Here is a 21214-nt window from a genome sequence, read left to right as displayed (position 1 = left end):
CATGCAACATTCCCTGCACTAAAATCACCTTCTGCTTCTCTGCCTCTCCCTCTTTCCATTGCACCAATTCCTGGCTCCAGGGGAAGCAACTGATCTCCATTTCATGCTACACTCTGGGCTTTAGAGCTCTGATAAGGCTTGCACGGTTTGCTACCAAGAAAGAATTACTATACGGTAAACTGAATTCAATTCTTGAAACTTGTTTTTCCTTTGTATGCATTCTGAATGCWCATTTGCACATACATCATCATATTCCTACTGTACGATACCACACTATGATTATCATCAAATCTGAGGGTAGAACCTTATAATCTTTGCTGAGGTAAAATTGCCAGTGATTTTACAGTATGAAGTCTAGCATCTTGGAAGTTGTTATAAGCAAACTACGAAATATGAAGATAGTTCAAAAACATATAGTCGCTTCACCTTGTAATGAATCTCTTTGCAGCAAATAGAGGCTGCTGTCTGCATTTCCTRTCATATTGAGTATTTACCTTCCATACAGTATCAAAGCCTGATCCCACTGCTCTTTTATAAAATAGACCAGCTATGCATATCAAAGTATATTTGGTCTTAGAAAGGACTACAGGACTGGACTGATTGTTTATCTACCTGGAACAAACTGTTTCTAAAATTACATAATAGGAAACACAAATGTTCTTTTTTGTCTGATTTGCAAAGCAAACTCACTTAACTACTTTTCTGAACTGATAGAGGTATTGGKCTTCTATGAATCAGGYCCTTAATTCATAAATCAAGCCTTCCAGAGTCAAACATTCTCTCTCAGCAGTGGYACARATCTGGATTTTTTTATTTTTTTAACTTTCTGATATTCTTTAATATTATAGAGTCCATGGCCTACATTAGCATTTGTTCTTTGCCTGACCTAGCATGTTTTCTACAGATTATCCTAGTCATTACTTGTATATATCTCTAAGCATCCTCAGTATATTTGTTTTTCAAAACTCTGATACCACGAATAATTTATTTAAAATACTATTAAAAGAAGCACTTGAAAGGATTATTTTAATTGTAGATCTTATGTGCCTCGCTGTCCAACTTCACGTGTACTAGACAGAAAGAAGCTAATTAAAATCTTAGAGTTAAAACTCTTAGCAAGAATAATAGTTCATTTCCACAATACTACTTCCCTGACACCAAATTAAGTCTTAAATTTGAAAAATTCTGAATCAGAAATTTTGATGACTTTTTCCTTTCCCTGAAAATAAATAAATATATAAAATAAGGAAAAATAAAAAGAACATACATTCTAGTTTATCTTCAGGTCTTCCTCTTTCTAGCAGAGACAAATAGCAAACAATGTCTTTCAGCTGGATCACRTCTGGTAAATGCAAGTTAGCAGGAGTAGGAGGTCGGGATGCAGTGGTACTTTTGTTAAGTCTCAAACCTGGAAATAATACAYAATCCCTGTTACTCTTATTTATAAAATAAATAGAGAATGCAAAACAAAACTCCTATACACATGCATCTTTGTTTTCTTTATTTAAATCTCAGAGGATTCCTTAAATATAAAATGTGAAGTTTTAAACAATCCATATTCAGAGTTTATCTGGCAAATATAGAATTAAAATGATAGAGTTTTGTGAAAAAGGTGTAAAATAATATATAGATAAACAAGCTACTATAAAAAGAAATCAACAAGGGCAATGGAATCGCTTTTTTAATTTGCCCTGATCTGATGTCATTTGACTGAAAAACATTTCTGTTGAATATTTTTATTCAACTGCTTATATGTTAATTTAAATATTAAAACAATCCCTGCACAACTCTGCATCCACCTCYTTGTGTTTGAGAAGTTTCATCAAACTTACAGATTGTCATCAGCTACACTAATTAAAAGATGTCTTAGTGATATCAAAGAGAACTTTGATGACATCCAAATGTGTATTTTTCCCCAAAACAGTCAGATGCATGCCAAAACAGCACATATTTAGCACATATTGTAGAAGACTTGGCCCAMGAATATCATGAAAATAAACACAGAATTTAAATAATAGTCATAATAATTTTTCAAATGTTGTGATCAGAGCAGTTCCAGTGTATCAGCTAGAACAGAAGTTTCAACACTGCCAAACCTTTTGCTTCAAAAAACATTAGCAAGACTAGTCCTGAGGATATTATTAGAATTTGAAGGACTGATAATAAATAGAAAAACAAAGTAAAAGGATAGGATTACACAGAGATAGAAATAATACGACTTTCTTAAAAAATTCATTGCATTTCCCACTGACCTTAGCAATGCTAAAGAAGAGTCTTTACAAAGGGATTAACTGTCCTTAAATATTTTCTATAATTAATTCAGAACAGGTTCTTCACTGCTTACATAACCTGTGTACATAGTTTCTCTCACCCATTCCTCTTGGATTAGCTAATTACTTTATCAAATAGAAACAGATTTTTTTTTCAGATTTTTTATTTTAATCTTGAAAGCTTTATTAAAACCTAAAGATTTTTTCAAATGGTCTCCCCTAAGATATGTATGCTGCAAAAGAAAAAAAACAAAAACAAAAATTAATTACTGAGAGCAATTTGGCATTCGGGGAACATACTTCTGAATCATGTCCAAGGTTTTAGCCAGATAAGCACTAAAAGTAAATATTTAAAAGAATAAAAAGGTTAAATAGGTCAATATTCCACCAAATATTATTGCTATAAGAACTAGAGCATTATTTTAGAGCTGCTGTACCCCAAAAGGCTCTGTTTGGACAGGCCTTCGAGATGGACCGTTTCTCTCAAGAGGGCCTATCCCCACCTGAGGTCTGATACAGAAAGCTTTAAAGCTTTCTACTCTCTTGCACAAGGCCTTGTGATATCATCACCCATGAGCACTGTAAAATCACTATTTGTATTTCCATTAATATCAAAGAGTGAACAAAGTAGCTCAGACAGCCAGACTTTAACCAAAAGCAATGTACATTTAAACTTGAAAACTACTCGGTGCAGCAACTGACCATACGATGTGAGCAAAAGGAGAGCGCTATTTCACACGTTTCCAAATAGTACAGAGATCTAAAAAAAGGATCAGAAATTGAGTTCCTGATCCTTCCACTGGATCTACATTTGAGGTAGGTAGTGAAGTCTAAAATCTGCAATTTAGGACAAAACATGAAACAGAATTTGGACTTGAAACTAAAAAGAATAGTATGTACTTTTAAAGCAAGAGAGCACAAAATATTAACCAGTGTTATCTTTAATCACACAATTTATGCAAATAGTTCACATTCCGATCTTATGTGAATCCTGTGCATTGAACAGAACTGGACCTAGCTCATCTCAAATATTATAGCCCTGAATCCCACTGAAATCCAAATGAAAATGAACTTTTGGCCTATCATCAGCTGCATATCGAAATATTTTCTTCATAATCATAAGTAGCCGAAGGGGTGGATGCAATACTGACTTAAAACRCTGCTGCTTACCTGGCATCTGTTTCCATCTCTCTTCAGACACCTTAACTGAAAATAAATTTATAAACATAAGTGAGTGGATAGAGAAACACTAAGTAAAAAGTGCACACATTCCAGAGATATTTATGAACTTTGCTACTTTTCTTGGGAGCTCATGTATACTCTCCCATCTTCCAGAAGAATGCCAGATGTTTCTTTCACAGTATGATCAGTTTTTATATTATTGGCAATGTTTAAAAATTACTTGATAAATGGAAATCAAGGTTTGCATTGCTTAACATGGCGTTTACTGAGCAGAACTTGCAAATTAATCTGACAACAACCTAAAAATCACAGTGAGCATTTTCTTCACATGAAGTGTCAGAGCCACAGGAAGAAATGCAACACCAAAATGACAAAGGATGGTTTTTGGAAATATCTACTCAGACAACATATGCTAAAACATAACATAATAAACAAACAAATAYGTATCAGTAAACATCAGCTGTTGTTGGAGTTATCAGGCAAAAAGTGTTGAATGTAAAAGATTACTAAGAAACTAATGGTGACTGGTACAATGCATGTTTGTAATGGATGCTACTCCCTGTGAAAACATCAATGAAAAAACAGACATGCTGTAGCTGGAAACAAAAATCGTGCTGCTAAGACATCATTGGCAACAGAATCTGTACAGCTAAGAGAAAAAAATGCCATGCTGAAAATGTATGACATCCAAAATAATCTTTATTGTCTACTGCAGAGACTATTACATTTACACATGTCCTGCCCCTAGAGATTCTGTCACGGAGAATCTCTAAGGCCGAGGGACTGAAAACACTCGTCTAAATGACTTGCCCAAACCCATGAGGAAGTCATTATCAGAACTGCAATTAGCAACAGAAAGTTTTGCATCTTCTGCACAGTTGATTGCATCACAGCCCAGTGCTCTGCACATGGAACTWGTCTAGATAATAAGACAATAAAAATACAGGAAGTTTGAAATTTATTGTCTACACAGCAGATGTTTGTGGATGGAGATGAGTCCACGGCAGTTCTGACTAGAAAGGATAAAGAAGGTATCTTAGCAATTCAATTCATATGAAATGTTGTAAGCAATCTTGGCTAGCAGAAAAGGTTTCTCAGTTAAGCCTAAATTACAGCTTATGTATATAATAGGTATTATTATGCTCATAACAGTAGGCAGCAATGTAATATGTCTTTTGGCTGAGCTATATAAAGCTAAGAAGTAGAAAAAACAAATCCTATAAATTTAAGGAAAGAAAAATAAATGAAAAATCTATTTAACATATTTAATTAAGAATGGTGTTTGCTAATCAGAGAAAAGGTTATCATAATAGACTGTTCCTTTCTCAAAAAAACAAGTCAGATTCAATGGGCAATATTTAAAGGCCTGTAATTCTAATTGTATCTATGCATCTATGGAAATAGGCATCTATAGAATCTATAAAAATTCAGAGCTTGTTACTGTAGCAATCTTTTTCATATTTTTTCATCTCATTCCCTGCTAAAAGCAAGTAATTGGTATATTCATAGGCTGTAATGTTACTGAAAATTATTATCCATATCCCTTAAAGCATCTCTGTAACACAATATTTTAATCAAGATGCACCATCAAGTCCCCATCTTCCAGGTGAGTTGCATTTTGAGGATATTTAGTTTTCTTATAAAGATTTCAAGTGATTAAAGATCCATGAAATCCTTTTGTAACTTGTTCAAACTGTTCAATTTCCCCAGATGTTTAAAGTAGGAAATTTATTTCTAGTCTAAATTAGTCTAGCTCCTGCTTTCAGCTACTGAATGTTGCTATAGTTCCCAAATTAGTACCATTCAAAATGAAGTCTCTGAAATTTAGGAAGAYAATCTTATTTTTTTCTTCTAAATTTTCTTTAATAAAAAGCTTTATAAAACTTTTTAAGTCAAAAGTTTTTAACATTGTTTTTCATGAAAATATGTTAAAAATGTATGCTCTCTAAACCTAAAATCATATTAAATAAAATGTACAGTCTAGCATAAAAAATTCAAACTATATTAAGGAACTGATCCTCACATTGGTTAAAGAAATACTGGCAGCACTTCCAGGTCATTTAAACACCAGGAGCTGATAAGTGTGTAGGATTACCACCAGCAGCAGCAGCACAACCAGGAAATTAAAACAGGAGATAGTAAATGGGTAAAGATAGCTTTAGAGCACCAGGAGGAGCTTCCTGAAGGAGGCTCTGAAGGCTTCTAAGTGTTTACACAGTGCAGTAGGCAGTAGGCAGCAGGACCATGTAACCATAGCAATTTAATTAGCATTAACATGAAAAAGACCGTCCACTTGGTGTCTCAGCTACATCATTATTGTGAATTTAAAAGACGAAACCGTTTAATTTCCATTTCTCTTCACAATAGCCCTGTGTTCGTGACTGAGTTTCTCCAAATTCACAAATACTGGGGGGCGGGGGGGGGGAAAAAACACATATACAAAACCCCCTTAAAGACAATTTAGAATTCTGTATGTCTATAACTAATAGAAGTAAATAGCAATAGAAAAAAATTTTAATTTCCTGTATTACTGTAATTTGATTACTTACCTCCAGAAAGGAGCTGTGGTTTGTTTTTTATTAAAGGGCTACAGTGAGGGATTTTGTTGCTGAATGACATAAAAAGATGTTCAGTGAAGTCATCAGGCAGCTCTGCCTCCAGAAAGGTCTTCATGAACAGCCTGAATCCCTCTAAATCAATTGTCTAGAATGATATATATATATATRAAAATATATTATTATTTGTTAGTTACAGAAATCTTTCATATTAGTGCATCAAATATCCTGTTAACAAAAAATGTTAGACTATCCTTGAAAATATTGGTTTCTGAAGACATAATCTGGAATACACATTGAAAACTATTGATGAGAAAGAGCGAGCGAAAGAGAGATGGCACATTAAGTGCCATGCTACCTACTTTCTTCATTAGAATATGACTTAATTACATAAATAAAATCAGAACCAAAAATGTCTGTGGAGCTCATAGGGCTGTACCTGGTACATTTTAATYCCTCCTCGAGTTAGGAAGATGGCAAGCAGGGAATTTTTGGATCCTAAGTCTAGGGAACTGAAAGCCAGCTAAGTTCTTTTCCTGGTAGCAACATGTTTTATTGCTGTTTGTCAAAGAGGAATCAATCATTTTATCTAAACAGGTTCGCATAGCCAAATAGGAGTGCTGAGACTGTGCAATATTATGCATAGGAATAATAATAACAATTTTTAAAAAGACTTGTTATTGGTTTCAAACATTTGCCATTTCAGTTTAATTTGTTCCTGTTTTCACCAGCAAGGTAAAAAGTGGTTAACGAAACTTCATCAAATACATCTCTCCAGTAAGACAATGTTATCAGTCTTAACTAATTAAATGAATGTAAAATATTATGATCATATTTTATCCTACTAATATAGAGTACTACTAGAGACAAAGGTGTGATGAATTATTATATCAAGAGATCTTAAGACAATTTTCCACCTTTCAGTAAGTCTCAGATAAAGCCATGTCTTACTGCAAAATCAAGGTGGGAAAAACTCTCCATGTTTAGGGAAGACTTTACATATCCCCATGAAAACACCTTGGTGCAACAGAGCAAGGAATGCAACACTAGTGAGCAAAGGACAAGAAATTAAGTCAAACACAAAAGTTGAAGACAAATTTTCACAGTGCCCCAGTAACTTAGGAATCTGAGTCACCGTAAAAAATACGTTAAAGTAGCTATAAAAATTATTTCACTTCGTAGTAGTGATTTTTCTTTCCTTTTCTGCCTCTGCCCTATTTGACAAGATAAATAAATTTTGCTCTGTACATAAGAAATAAGGTTTTTCCCAAGAAGAGCAATAAAACCTAACTGCCCCACAGTAGTATTTTAATTGTATGTCATTCTTCTTACTAGAGGGCAACAACAAAGACTGCAAAATCTGACAAATTTTGTGCAAGTTTACTGACTTACTAGCAATATAAACTTGGCAAGAGGGCATCTCTGTTGAGGTTAAAACTGAACACCTTRTTTGACAAAGAAGCTCAGTGAAACCACTAAAACTCCTACCTATTGAATGAAAAACAAGCAGAGACTGTGAAAAAAGAAGCATCTTGGACACAAAGCAATTATCTTTCTGTCATCCTGGAGTTTCAGCCATTCTCTTCTACATTTACAACCCATACTCTGTTTCAGTCCTGCTGTAAACTTTCTAAATGTTTTCCTCAATAACAAAGTCACTGGCACTTAATTCAGTTCTTACAAACTACAAAGGCAAAAAGACTTGTATCAGCAGCCAAGCAAACGGGTCATCAGTTTACAAAATATATACATAAATATATTTTTTATCTGACAGCATAACAGATACACTAATCGCTAAATTAACTAATATTAGAAACAAGAAATTGTAGTGGATTGTTCATTAATGAAGTATGTCTTAGCAATTTCATTAAAATTAAAGAGGTATAGCTGAGATGAAAGGAAAACAGAAAAACAAACTACAATCTCACTTAAGTTAGGGTTCATGGATAGACATATTAAAATCTCTGTTACATAAAGCTTTCTTTCATTTACCTTGTCTGCAGCTTTTATGTACACAGTTCCCTGCTAAAAATATTCCTTGAGCTGATAGCTATCTTAGATTTTTAAACAGCTGCCCCCATTACCATACTGCCTGAGTAACAGTTGTCCATAAAGCTGCTGGCAATAACTATTGATACATTTTTAATTTTACAGGCTCAGAATTATGCCTGGGCAAAAAAGTTGGTCAATAAATAAGATTAAAATTATGCAATTTTCCTTCCTAAAGATTGTTTTTCTCAAAGAGGTTCTATCTTTTCAATGTTTTCTAAAGACTGTCAAATTATTGTTTACCCCAGTGTCCTCTAATATAAATGTTCCAAACTGTCTTATATTTTCTGATCACAAAATGTCTATCAAAGTAGATGACTTGGCTGCCGTAACCATTTATTTTATTTGACGCCTTGGCTGCCATTGTGCCCAGCAAAAAGGRAAACCAACTGGACAGGGAAGTTTTTCTGGAAAATTATTCTATAGCCCAAGCTCTTCAGCTCAAAGCAYGTTACACTCTGCTCTCGCGTGCCCTGGGACCTATATTCCCGCAGAGAAACAGTATGATTCGTATARCAAAACAGAGCTGTGATGTTGTACAGACAAAAAGCCTTCAAATGAACCTGAAAGTTGGTTAGGACTTGACCACACATCATCATAACCTGAAARAGAAGATGGAAAATCACGTGCTGTATCGGCCAAATGCACCACAACTGTCCTGACAAGGACAGATCCCCATGAACAGATCTTCGCCTTATGAAGAGGATAGAGGCCTTGATTCTCACCCTCCTTTTCTGAATAACATTTTTCTAGAGGATCTAACATAAAGAAGTTGGGTATAGATTTACAGGTGATCTTAATAAGAATTGAGCTCTAAAGCAACGTAGGCATTTTTGTAAATTTGTTTTTTTCTAAATGCATCTACACTAAAGATGTATTTTTGTAATGTATCTACAGTAAAGAACAGGAGATTCGTAATAGATTTAGAAGTAGTTTAGATTAGCCATACAGTCTACAAATATGAGAGTCTTCAAAGAAGGCTCATTTTAAATTAGTCTTAGTTCTTTCTCTTCCCCCYCTCTCTCTCACTGTAATATACACAAGCCATTACATAATGGCAGAGAATGGAAGAATTTCTTAAAAGAAATCCTATGAGAAGCACAGAAGATTCATGTTGAATATGCTAGAATATTACCAAGTACCTACTTGAGTACTGAGTATGGCTCATTTAAAACAGAATACTTAAAGTAAAGCATTTGCTGAACCTCCATCCTAATTTAAAATAAGTTTTGCAGAACAMCACCACACAGTATCATGAATACTTCTCTATTCTGAAATTATATAGTACTTCCTTTCTCATAGAGCTTCCCTGTTCTAAAATGTGAAGATGCTTCTRTTCATCTCTTCAAGCAGCAAAGATTGTTTGCCTTCCCCGTTCTCAAGTTGCCTTCCAGAGATGGCTAAGTAACCAGCCTTTCTCTTCTCTGATAATTATGAGGATATATTTTGCCCACCCTAAGCTACTTTTCACAGAAATCACACMATGTTTTGGTAAGCAAAAAGACTTTAGCCACAGATAGATGAAAAAAAGGAAAGYAGAAGTCATTAATTTTCCACACTGACATGCATCATGCTCACTCATCTATGCACACCATAATACCTTTTAGAAGATTTCACTACCACATCAGAATTATTCAGAGGAAAAGTTCAGTAAATTTTGGTATGGTTGTAAAATAATTTATTTCTGTTAATTAATTCAGAAGCATTCATTAACCAGTTCAGACTAATAATATCAGAATAACATATACTGATATGTATTAGCATGCATACTAATTGCTTAGTTTTCAGCAGTTGCTTGGCTTTCAGAAGCTCCAGCTGAATTCAAATGAACCTGTGAAAGAAGGATTTAGCTTCTTAAATAGCATTTCAGAAGGCATTTTCCATGATGTTTCCCAGGTGAAAGGAGAAGACTGTGAAAGGATGAAGCAAACTGGTGATGATTAAAATGACAAAATACAATTTACTCAAACCATTTTGCAAGCAAGAGATTATGAGGGTGAAGGGGGATTTCCATCACAAGTGTAGGGATATCAGGACATCATGTATTTTCAAGGTAATGGGGTTCASCTGACTGAGAGACACAAAAGGGCCTGGCTGAAGCAGACAATATTTCCCACCCAGAGGAACATGAAAGAACTTTCAAACCATTTGGCCTAAATATTCGGGGGTGGGGATACTCACTATGCTGTTTTAGCTTCAATTCAAATAAAAAAATCTACTAAATGCCTGTGGTCACAGAAAGGGAGGTTTTTCTATATTAAGCAGACATAAACGGATTCTTCTTTTCTATATGTTGCAATACCTAATTAACCAATTTGCCCAGTGTACTAGAGTTCCGTTTCTTATCGTTTCATACCATTATTGCAACATATATCTTTATAATCTTCCTTATAATCTTTTATAAAGCTTTGTAAAGTTTCTTACAGTTATCGCTTATAAAGCTTCATTTGGTAATATAACATCTTGGTATCAGCCCAGAGAAACACCCATTCAATAACACCATCAAGTTATAATATCTAATTTAAAGCATAATGTCTACATAATATTAGTTTTACTACTATTTTACAAGGAATACATCATTTCCCAGTTACACCATTTAGCAACAATTCCAATTACCTCAAATTCAAAAACATGGTATATATCTAAATTTGATAGAAAGGGAAGGAGACAGGACAGATGGCACAAGTAAAACTGCAATTTTAATTTTTGATTTCTTTGCAGCAAATATGTGTGTCAATCATTAAACTTTTTAGCTTTTCTGGAAGCAAACATTAAACTGGATTCACTATGACTCATGGCAGAGGCAAATTAAAAATATGCATCTTTCTTATGTGACAATTTGTCAGAGACAATCATAACATTTAATTAAGCACCCATAAAATTTCAAAATTAATTCCAGCCCAAGCTGCCAACAAGAATTTAATTCACAGGTACAGTTTTTTCCTGTAACTTCCCCACAGACAGATCTGCACTGTAAACTGAAAAGTAGAAACAAACCAGCATTTACAATCAGTTCTAAATGATTGACTGAATACCAAAAGAAGGTATCCGGACTTGCCCCCATGCATCCAAATGCGTAAGATGACAGATTTACGGAGAGAGRCATCCTAAGGTGTCTTTTGTGCATTATTAGTTGTGCCCATTGAGAGACGCACTGAGAAGAGGCATTGCTTTTACTTCACTGCACTGTAGACCTTAGTTTACAGACTAAGGAAYCCCTTATACGTTTTTGTAACTATAAAACTAGGCAGCTAATTACAATCTAATGAGAACAACATGGGACAGTTCAGAAATACATCTGAAACTGGATTTCAATATGATACTGATGCCTTTGTTCATACTGGAATCCTGAAGGACTGACTCTTGAAGCCAACTGCTACCAATCAATAAAGCACTCAAATCAGATAAACCCTTTAGCTTTCTGCCTTAAACTTCTTAATGTGCCCGCAAACTYGTTTTGTAACATGAATAAAACTGTTATGGTCTTGATTGGACTGAAGTGTTCACTGTTTACCTCATATCTAAGGTACAGAATACATACCAGGATAGCTAACTAAATCGTGATACTTGGTCTCGTTTTCCACATTCACAAAAAAATGTCTAAGGAAAAAAATAATAAATGCTGTGCACCAAGTGCAGTGGAGACCACCATTTCATTTTGAATGCACAGAAGGAGTGACATCTTTTCCCACAATTTACACAAATATCTCCTGGTTGGGATACACCCACAGGGTGCAATGCTTTGGTTGAGTTCCTCTCTTTGCTTGGGGAAATTCAAACTTGCATCCCTTTTTACAGAGGATATTTAAACATCAGAAAAGAGCTGAAGATTCACTGAGGAGAAAAAAAATTTAAAAAGAGGTCTCTGTAGGTCTGCTCCAAAGAATGATTAAACGTTTATTTGCAAAACTGTTACTTGCCATTACAGCAGCACTTCTGGGCACACGAAGAATTTAAGGTGCTTGAGTATGTTTTATTGAAAATAGTTAAGCAAAATTTTTGTTTGTTTGTTTCTCAGTTGCTATATCAAAGGTAGGTGCTAACTTCATTCAGAGTGGAAGCACCTCATTTTGGATCTAGGCATCTGCTAAAGGAAACAAAACTAATGTATGTATTTCACATACGATACATAAATATTTTTATGTGTGTTTGTGTATGTGTGGGTATGTGTATATATATGTATACACACACACACAAAACAATGAAGCAAACACCAATTATAGCTTTTTTCAGAGGCCATTCAACATCTGTGGGACTTTATGTCATCTGGTATGCTGCGTATACTGACTGATTTGCCCAGCTCTTCAGTTTGAGCTGATGATTGACTGATTTGTCTTGTTAAAGAACCAAAACTCAACCATTATGGTGTGGAAATTTCTCTGAAGCTTATGGCATCCTTCACTTTACAAGGAGCCACAAACAAAAACAATTAGAATTTGCTATGCCAACTCCCATCACTTTAAAGAAAATTCCTGCCCTCAAATAGCCCTTTAAGAACCAAGATAAAACAGAATTAATTAGGCCAAGAGTTTTCCTCATGATGATATCCTTGAAATAAGTTAATAARAAACAGTTACTCAAGGAACTTGGTTACAATGTCCTAATGACATTACAAAATAAAGTAAAATAAAACTAAATCAACACTAGCTATACACATAGCAGCAGCTGCAGAAAGTAGTAATACCACATTGTGCCTATTTTGCCTAAACTGAAAATCCTGAGAGAGAGAGGAAGAGGGAGGATGCCACTCATGAACAAACTAGAATATGGGGAGAGGCAACCTCTGCGCCAGGCCAGCACATGGGGTGACATGAAAACTGCAGTGACTTTTAACCTTCTTCCAAACCCAYTAGCACCTCTGGCTCTGCTGTATCTTATTCCCTATTCCTTTCCTCTATTCTAGCAGCGGCCAAGGAGGCAMAGCTGGGTAAGTAGCGCAGGAAGGCTCAAAATGGGCTACAGATCCCAGAGCTGGACTCTTGAGAGATCTTCAACCACATCTAAGGGCACAGAACATGATGATGGGGCATATAAGAGGAGTCTTTTGAGTTAAGGTGCCACTCTGAATTCAGTGGAAGAACTAAGTTAAGATCCAAAAGAAAATCCCTCCATAGGGTCTCAGGATCCTACAGAGATGTTTAGGGAAACATGTTTCTAGAAAGAATTGTATTTTCTCTTCCTCAACTGCAAAAGGTTCCTGGAAAAAAAAACTTGGCTTTGGCCAAGTATTCTAAGCAGTTCTGCTGTTTTTCAATCTTAATACATTAAAAAGCCAATTCTGTAGAAAAGCCCTTAGCCTAGGTTCTGTTCTGCTTTCCCATCTCAAGTTTCTGTTCATTAATTTAGTATGGATCCTTCTCAACATACCACACAAAATCCTGTGACAGTAAGCACACAAAAAGGTACATAACAATCATTGAACTGGAAATAGTGTTACTAAGGAATCTAGACTGCAGAGAGCTGCAAGTCACCAAGGGATTGAAGTCCTGGCAACTAAGGCAAATAAAACACAGTTTTAAGGACAAAATGTATTTTTCAAGAAAATTTTTGAGATGACATTGATCACATTGACTAAAAAAATTCTCAACTCTGAAGAGATCAACTTAAAAATACTCAAATTAATTTTATATAAGTATTAAAAATCTCTTTAAGTTAACAAAATAGTGTGCAACACTGTACCACAAAAAACAACAATAAAAGGACCATTATCTTCTATAGTGTTTTGACAGATTATATCTGTATGCACATTTCTTCAGTTACCCCATTCAACTCAGATATGCACTGAGAAGCTTTTTCGCTCATTAATACCACTGAACCACGCATACACCTTACACCTCTTTCTACTCTGCACCAATGCCATAGAGTGTTAACTTCTTACTCTTCAGCTTCTCTTGAATTCTAGATTCCCAGAATACGTGGGATGGAGGTGGGGGGAGAGATGGAGTACAGTCTACCTTTAATATGTTTTAAAATGTCCAGTTACTAAGGTAAGTGTCTTGTTTCTCCTCAAGCACTTACTCATAAATACATTACACTAATTTAGTCCTAGTTCCTAGACAGCAAGTTTCCCTGAACCCCAGGAAAAACAGGAATTGGAGAACTGGTTTCCCCCAATAGCAGTATTGAAAGTGAAACTATGAGTATGCATAGTGCTTGCAGAAAGCTCAAAGATAATTTTTTAAAGGCTTTTAGGCTTTTAAAATTTCATATAACACTTTTATATAGACCAATATTCACCTAAAAATGGGAGGGATGCTCAACCGCATCAGTACGATACTGATGTATCTTGTATCAGTATGGTACAAGACTCTATAGAGATGTCTTAAATACTTGATTCTGTTTAGACAGAAGGATGGCTGCCAGAGGGAGAATCAAATGCATCGAGATGTATCCTGGCTAACCGAAAGCATAGGACCACCTCTATAAATTCCCTTCTCTTTGCAGACAATGCAAGTCCGTCCTCCTTTCCACAGTCTGAAGCAAATGCTCTGCTCATCCCCTGCTGCACATTGAGAAGGAACAATCTCAGTCAACTGCTCCTCTGCATACAAGTATGTTGCATTCTACTTTCTTAAGACTGGTGGATGTCACAAAATTTCCCAGAACATATTGGTTTTGTAGTCAAAACTGGAATGATGGGAGCTGAGAAACTTGTGCATGGGACCACACGGTTCATAAGCAAGAATGCACAGGAAAACTGCAAGCCAACAGTTTGACACAATGTCAGCAGTTTTCACTTGGATCTTATTCCTTACAAGCTATGAAGCATCCATACAGTTATTGGCTCCTCCAAACCAGTTAAGCTTTCTCCCCACCCCTCTGTGGGGCACCCAGGAGTTAATAGCCCTTAAATTGCTCATTTTAGACTGGTATGAAACATAACTACAGATGTGATTATAGGAAAAGGAATACATATTATATACAGCAACTCATCTCTTGTTCTCCACCTCATAGAGAAGAACTGATGCACATGTTGGGCAGAGGCTGGGGATTAGTGAGATAAAAAAAAAATTCGCACTCTGGGTATTTAGCTACTCCCTTTCTCCTACTGCAACTAACCTGTGCTATTTTACAATTTGTTCCTTTGCATTACTTACAGCACACAGAAATACAAGATCAAGACAGATGTGTACATATCATGAAGAAATATGTATTTCCAACTGTGCTAAAGTACACCAAAYTCCATATGGTACAGACATAATAACTTTATATACTGTGATACTGAGTATATGCAAAACTGTTTYTTAGTGAAAAATAGGATATACTAGTAATGCAAATTTTGCATGCGGTAGAATGTACTTTAATGAAAACTATTAAAAGTTTTTAATTACAGTATGTAATATTTTACCTCCTACCATGTTAGTCATTTGAAGAGAATGGATAATTTAATCAGAACAAACAAACAARYAAATAACAGCTTTTGTTAATCAAGATTTACCCTGAAGCCAAACTGCCATAGAGGAGGTCTAATTACCTCCTATATTTTCCCAGCTGGAGTAAATGCAACAAGAAATTTTAGTGGCTGATATGTATAAGAAAAGCAGAGAAGCTTTACTACTCCACTTTCCATCTCCTCAGAAACTGTAAAAGAAAAAAACAAAACCRAAAACTTACAATAACCTCTTGACAAARGAGCTACAATTGTGGATGGGTTAGGGTGTGGAGCGTGATTAACTCCCTTTATTCCTACCCATGACATTGGTCATATAAATGGAAATAAGGCATGATCTGGTATTTGGAATTAATCTCCACTGAGAATTCTTTCAAAATAACACATTCTCTTTGGTCTTTTTGTTCTTCTAAATTTGTACAAAATATTTCAACATAAGTCACAGTTTTCATCATCCTGTGAACAGAATGTAAGAGAGGAAGAAAAAGTCCATGTTCCAGCACACTTTCATGAAACATCGTTTTCAGTCATTAAAGAGAACATTTCAGAGTTAATGGAAAAAGAATTACRTTTAAATGCAATTTTCAATTAATTACTTTTTAAATAATGCTGCCAACTCCAACTGCTGCCAAAAATGTACAGTATAATCAGTATTAATCTACTGATAGTAATAGCTCTGAATTATTTTTTGTTTGTGTAGGGGTCTCCTTAACTAACTCTTTTGAAATAAGTTATATAGATCCAACACATGAAAAATTGCTGCCTGAATCAAACAAACAAGAGAACAACCTAGAAGGAAATGGAAGGCTCAATTTTTTATGCAATAACTAGACTTTTCAGCATAAYCTTGATGCTGTACTGTTATGTTTTATGTTATAAATTGATGCTAATTACTAAAATGAATGTGAAATGTCTTTATCAACAACAGCAGTCTTATCCCAGTCTAACATCCAAGAAAAAAACTTCTACCAGCAGGTTTTCTTTAACACATGATTACACGTGTGTTAGTAGGTATGTCCATATGTACTACACACACAAATGCATATACTTACTACACAAAGATTTTTCTAAAAGAAAGAGYGCTAAGGGATATACTTTCAGAAGGAATCTTTAATGGATTACCTGCCATAGTCCTATTTACGTATACTATCAATGAATAATATTAATGTACATAAATTGTTGCACACTAACAGAGTGAGGAGCACATATCTTACAATGGGGACAACAGCATGCGACAGCTGAGAGTTACAAGTACTACAAAAGTTAGGAAAAATAGGGTAGAAAGCCTGCCTCAGACTAAAACCAACTAAATAGTAGAAAAAATGAAGAGAAGTTAATTATGAGAAAAGTTTTGGCTGAATCAAACAATTTACCTGCTTGTGAAGATAGTTACAAAATCTACTGATGAACTTGGCTGAACTGCCATTTTCATAATTGGCTAAAATTAACAAGAACCATTTATCTAAAAGCATTCCATATCAGTAGCATTCCCTTGTGTTTTAACCATACTGATCTTCCCTGCTTGTTGAAAGTTTCATAGATGTTGWCTTTTGGCTACCCTTTAAAGAAAACATTTGTTACAATACTTCTGGTAAGAAAAATAATGTATGAGTAAATCATGTGTACAGTCCTTGTGCATTCCTCCTCCTTCAAAAGTTTTGAAAGGTGCACGTTGACAAACTTTCATAATATTGCAATTCATGGATAAATGGTTTGCTAGTATTTAACATAATCTGAGCCTAAATGATTGGATCTTTCACTTGGGATAGTCATTCTCAGCAGCTCAAGAAGGTTTGAAACGTCCCATTCTCACTGGCAGCAATTTATATCCACTTCACACTATTGGCACAAATTTACCGCCTTTAGGAAAGTGAAGCTGTGTTAGTCAAGCTAAATTTGGGTTTGTCTCATCAGAATTTAAAACTGTAGCTTAGCTTAGAAAGTGATAAATTTGAGAGCACCATCATCAGCCCAATTATAYATATTTATAGACCAATGTTTTCAGCAATATGTGTGTTGCACAAGAGGACTCCAAGTCACCTCCATTTTTCGCCCAATTACTGCAATAATTTATGATTAGGATTTTTTTTTCCATTTTGTTTATTTATACAGTTTGATAAACACCATCAACATGMCACCATGCAAGTTAATTAACTGTAACAGCAGCCATTATCATAAAAGCAAAGTAGAATATAATATATCATACTGCAAAATGAAAAACAAACARAAAAGGTAATAATTAAATATTCTGCATAAAGCACTTAACTAGAATTTACTAATTCAGCCTGAGTAAACCTATATTAAATTAAATACATTTAGAGWTGTAAGCCAGACATTAATGAACATTAGGCTGTTCAGGAGTCTAGTAACTGTCTGTAATTTCTAGATAATAACCTTTAAAGAAAAAATAAACTAGGTTTGCTGTGTGTCTGAACAGGTAGCACAAAGGTCTGTAGCTCTRGATGGTCCTTTATTAGTCCACTGGTACAAACAGGATGTAAATTAAAAAAGGAATATAGCACCAATAAAGCATCCATTTGACATATCCTTACTGTTATAAATGGAATACAGAATTTCAATATGAATTTGTTTTGTTTTAAGAAAACATCTTTATGTGATTTTGTTTGTCAAAAAGAAAGAGAAAGTACACACCAGGCAAAAACCTCTCCTCTGCTGCTTTCATAGCATGAATTCAGAATGCAGTGATTGACAGAAGGCACAGGGTAATAAAACAATAATGAGACAAGTAAAATGTGTGTTGATGTCACGACTATTATATTCTTAATGCATTCTGCCATAAACAACTGTGAAATATTTAGTAACTCTACGACAATGCTACGTTTGGCCAGTTTCCAACAGTCAGCCACGAGATGTTACAGACTTATCAATACAAAAAAATCTCTCAAGGTGGGAGCGGGGAGGGAAGGTCAATCTGCAATACTTCCTGGGAACTTCAAGCTCTGGAACTTTAATTTACTTCTCCCCRAATTCATTTTAAGTGGTTTGAATCTAATAGCCATGAGGACATCTTTCTAGAAACCCATCTTGCAAAAGGCAGTTTGAAAACCCAAACAGAAGGGGAAATTGCAACCATCTCTCATCATCATCTTTGTATTTGTGAGAGACTAGAGGGAGAGAAACCCTTGTTTCCTGTCTCTTAGAAAGCAGTTAGGCGCATAGCCTATAAAATTCTTAATTAGTAAAATGACTTCAGAGTGCATGTTACATGCAAGGTGGAAGTAAATAGTTCTATTCTATCCCAATGAATGGGTTCACTCACCTGCTTTTCTACCACAAGCACAGTGATATTTAAATATGGCTATGTCTTAAGATGTGATTACCAGTGAACAGAGCAGCAGCCACTTCTCTTTCCTTACAGATATTTTTCTCTGCAATCACTTTTTTCCCTGAATATGCAATATACCTTGTAGGACTTAGACTAGTATGACTGCACCATTTGCATATTCCACATTGACCACCTCAGCAATGGTTTTACGCTAATTATTAGGAGTGTTAGCTATATATATTAGATCTTAATAATAAACTGCAATCCTTATCAGCACAAAACTACTACCAAAAAACTTGGAGAGAGGATGGACAAAGAGAAATCATACTATCTTACCTGAATTTTTTGTTTCTCATATTTTATTGCAAATTAAATTAAATTAAAATTCAACRCTAAATATTATGAAATCTACCAGAAACAACTAATAACTTGCTCTAACTCCTAATTCATGTATAAACATCATATCATTGCATCTATGTTTGAACTGAAATGCATCAACTTTATATATTCATTAATGCCAATGTAAAAATTAAGTAGCATACTGAAGCAAGTCCTTTCTCAAGGAATTTATGTTTTTAGTTCACTCTAAAAAAGGATAAATTTGTTAGTATTTCACATTACTATGAAAAAAAAGAGAATTTTATATTTCATACTTTGAAACACAGTACTATCCATATTTGGCATCATATTTATGTTGTGTTTTCATGCTGTTAGAAGAGCTGAAATGTCAAGTAGTCTGTCACTCTTCAAATAAAATGTTAAAACTAAAGAATTTTAGACACYAGTGTGACACTACATAACATTTTTCTGATCCTATGCTTGGAAAGTTTTCTTTTTAWAAAAGCTTTAGTGTTAAGAAGCATATTCTTTCTATGTTTTAAATTCTGTATTCTCCTTCTTTTAAAATAGTTTGAAACAATATCTATTGCAAATTGGAAATAAGTTATCATCTCAGAAATGATGACAATAACAGTAACAGCAGGTAATATGTAAGTGACAGTGGTATCAGGCTCCACAAATGTAAGGTAATATGCAGCCCAAAACAAAAACAAAAACAAGAACAAAAAAGTAGGAAGATGAGTATAAAAATGGGAGATTAAGGTCAAGAGGGGAAAGGAGCAAGAGATGGACTTGTTAGCACAGACTGAAGAAAGGAGACAGAAGGACCACTAAAAATGGTCCTAAATGTTCAAAACTGAAGAGGATGCAGCAGAAATCGATGTACCTGAAAAATCAAGAGTACATCTCCCCAGTGCCCTCAGCGCTTTGCGCAGAGAGCAGGCTCACAGACCAGGTGGCCAGCATTGCCGCCTGGCAGGCTTCCTGGCTCTCTAGGTATCCAGGAAGCTGTTCCCTAGAAATTCTCTCTAGAAAGCAAAAAAAAAAAGGAAAAAAAAAATGTGTGCCCAGTTTGGAAGGGTTGGCCTTTCCATTCACAGATTGCTCATTTTTTCTGTTCCTGGATGTCCACGATAGYGTTTAATATGGCTAGCAAAATACAACATCTTTTCTTAGTCTTCAGTTGCTTACAAGTGAGGGATAGGCTTATGTTCCCACATAATAGATTTCTTATAATTCTCCTCATCSTACTAACTCTTCTATAAATTAATTCCTTGCTGAGTTCACACTTCTTGCATGTGGGACATATATTAGTAAAAACTGGGTCATTAAGAAACTTGCTTGCCTGTAACAGAAATATTTTGCTTTATATATAATAGAAAAGCAAGGTTTGCACAGCAAATTAATCTCTTCTGCCAAATCGAGTAACACAGCTGGGGAAACAGGTACAAGAAGCCTTCTAATCTGTATTTCTCTGTGCTTGAAGGTTTAACTAACTTTCCACTTAAGTCAATGTGTCCAAAAGATACTACCTTTCCCTGCAAGCCTTGTCTTGCTCAGACCCCYGTGGCTACAGGAACACTATTACGATGTCCCAAATAATATATTTCTCTTCTTCATGACCAAACTACAGCAATGCTTCATCATCATTTTGTGATCAGCTACCACACTCAGGTCTCTATCTGCCAGTAGCACCGGTCCCACAGCACACTGCACTGTACTCTACACTAGCGCCTTTCATTTTGTTTCTATTTTCTATAATCCAAAAGATCATCAAGCTTTTTCAGTATGATTTTCAGACATTTCTCCATTTTGAAAACAATTCTCAAATTCGGGTTAGTGAGCACATTCTTGTAGTATTCATCTGCTTTTTGTTACAAGGTTATTAGTGAAACTACTAATCAGATTAGTCCCAAGACTGATCCTAAAAACACCGCTTTAACCTGAAAGTCTCCCCTTTCAGGACTCACTGCAGTCACTCTTTTAACCAACATTACTTTCGTAATAGGTTACTTGAGGAAAAAAGAGCACTTTCACAAGCAGGAAGTGAGTTACTGCTCACAGTAGCACACCTCCAAGAGCTCAAAGGCCTCCGACACCAGCACGTGAGGAGCTCCTACCAAACTTTCAGTCCTTTCAGTCT

At 35.1% G+C, this 21214-nt stretch overlaps 1 protein-coding gene across 1 annotated transcript in view; it reads right to left on the bottom strand.

Annotated features, from left to right (window-relative positions):
- The window catches only part of DGKB (diacylglycerol kinase beta), a 349983-nt gene that overhangs the window by 261278 nt on the left and 67491 nt on the right, over window positions 1-21214 (bottom strand). The window contains exons 4-6 of the mRNA XM_085316086.1: window positions 6002-6155; window positions 3441-3476; window positions 1268-1408 (exon numbers count right to left, since the gene is read on the bottom strand). Of these exons, the coding sequence (XP_085172212.1) occupies window positions 1268-1408; window positions 3441-3476; window positions 6002-6155 (331 nt within the window). The remainder of the gene's footprint in view (window positions 1-1267; window positions 1409-3440; window positions 3477-6001; window positions 6156-21214) is intronic.

Source organism: Rhea americana, unplaced genomic scaffold (assembly GCF_003343005.1).
Source record: "Rhea americana isolate MKP2758 unplaced genomic scaffold, rheAme1 scaffold_112, whole genome shotgun sequence".
Lineage (NCBI taxonomy): Eukaryota > Metazoa > Chordata > Aves > Rheiformes > Rheidae > Rhea > Rhea americana.
The sequence above is the reverse complement of the archived record's forward strand: the minus strand, read 5'-3'. Positions and strand labels throughout refer to the sequence as shown.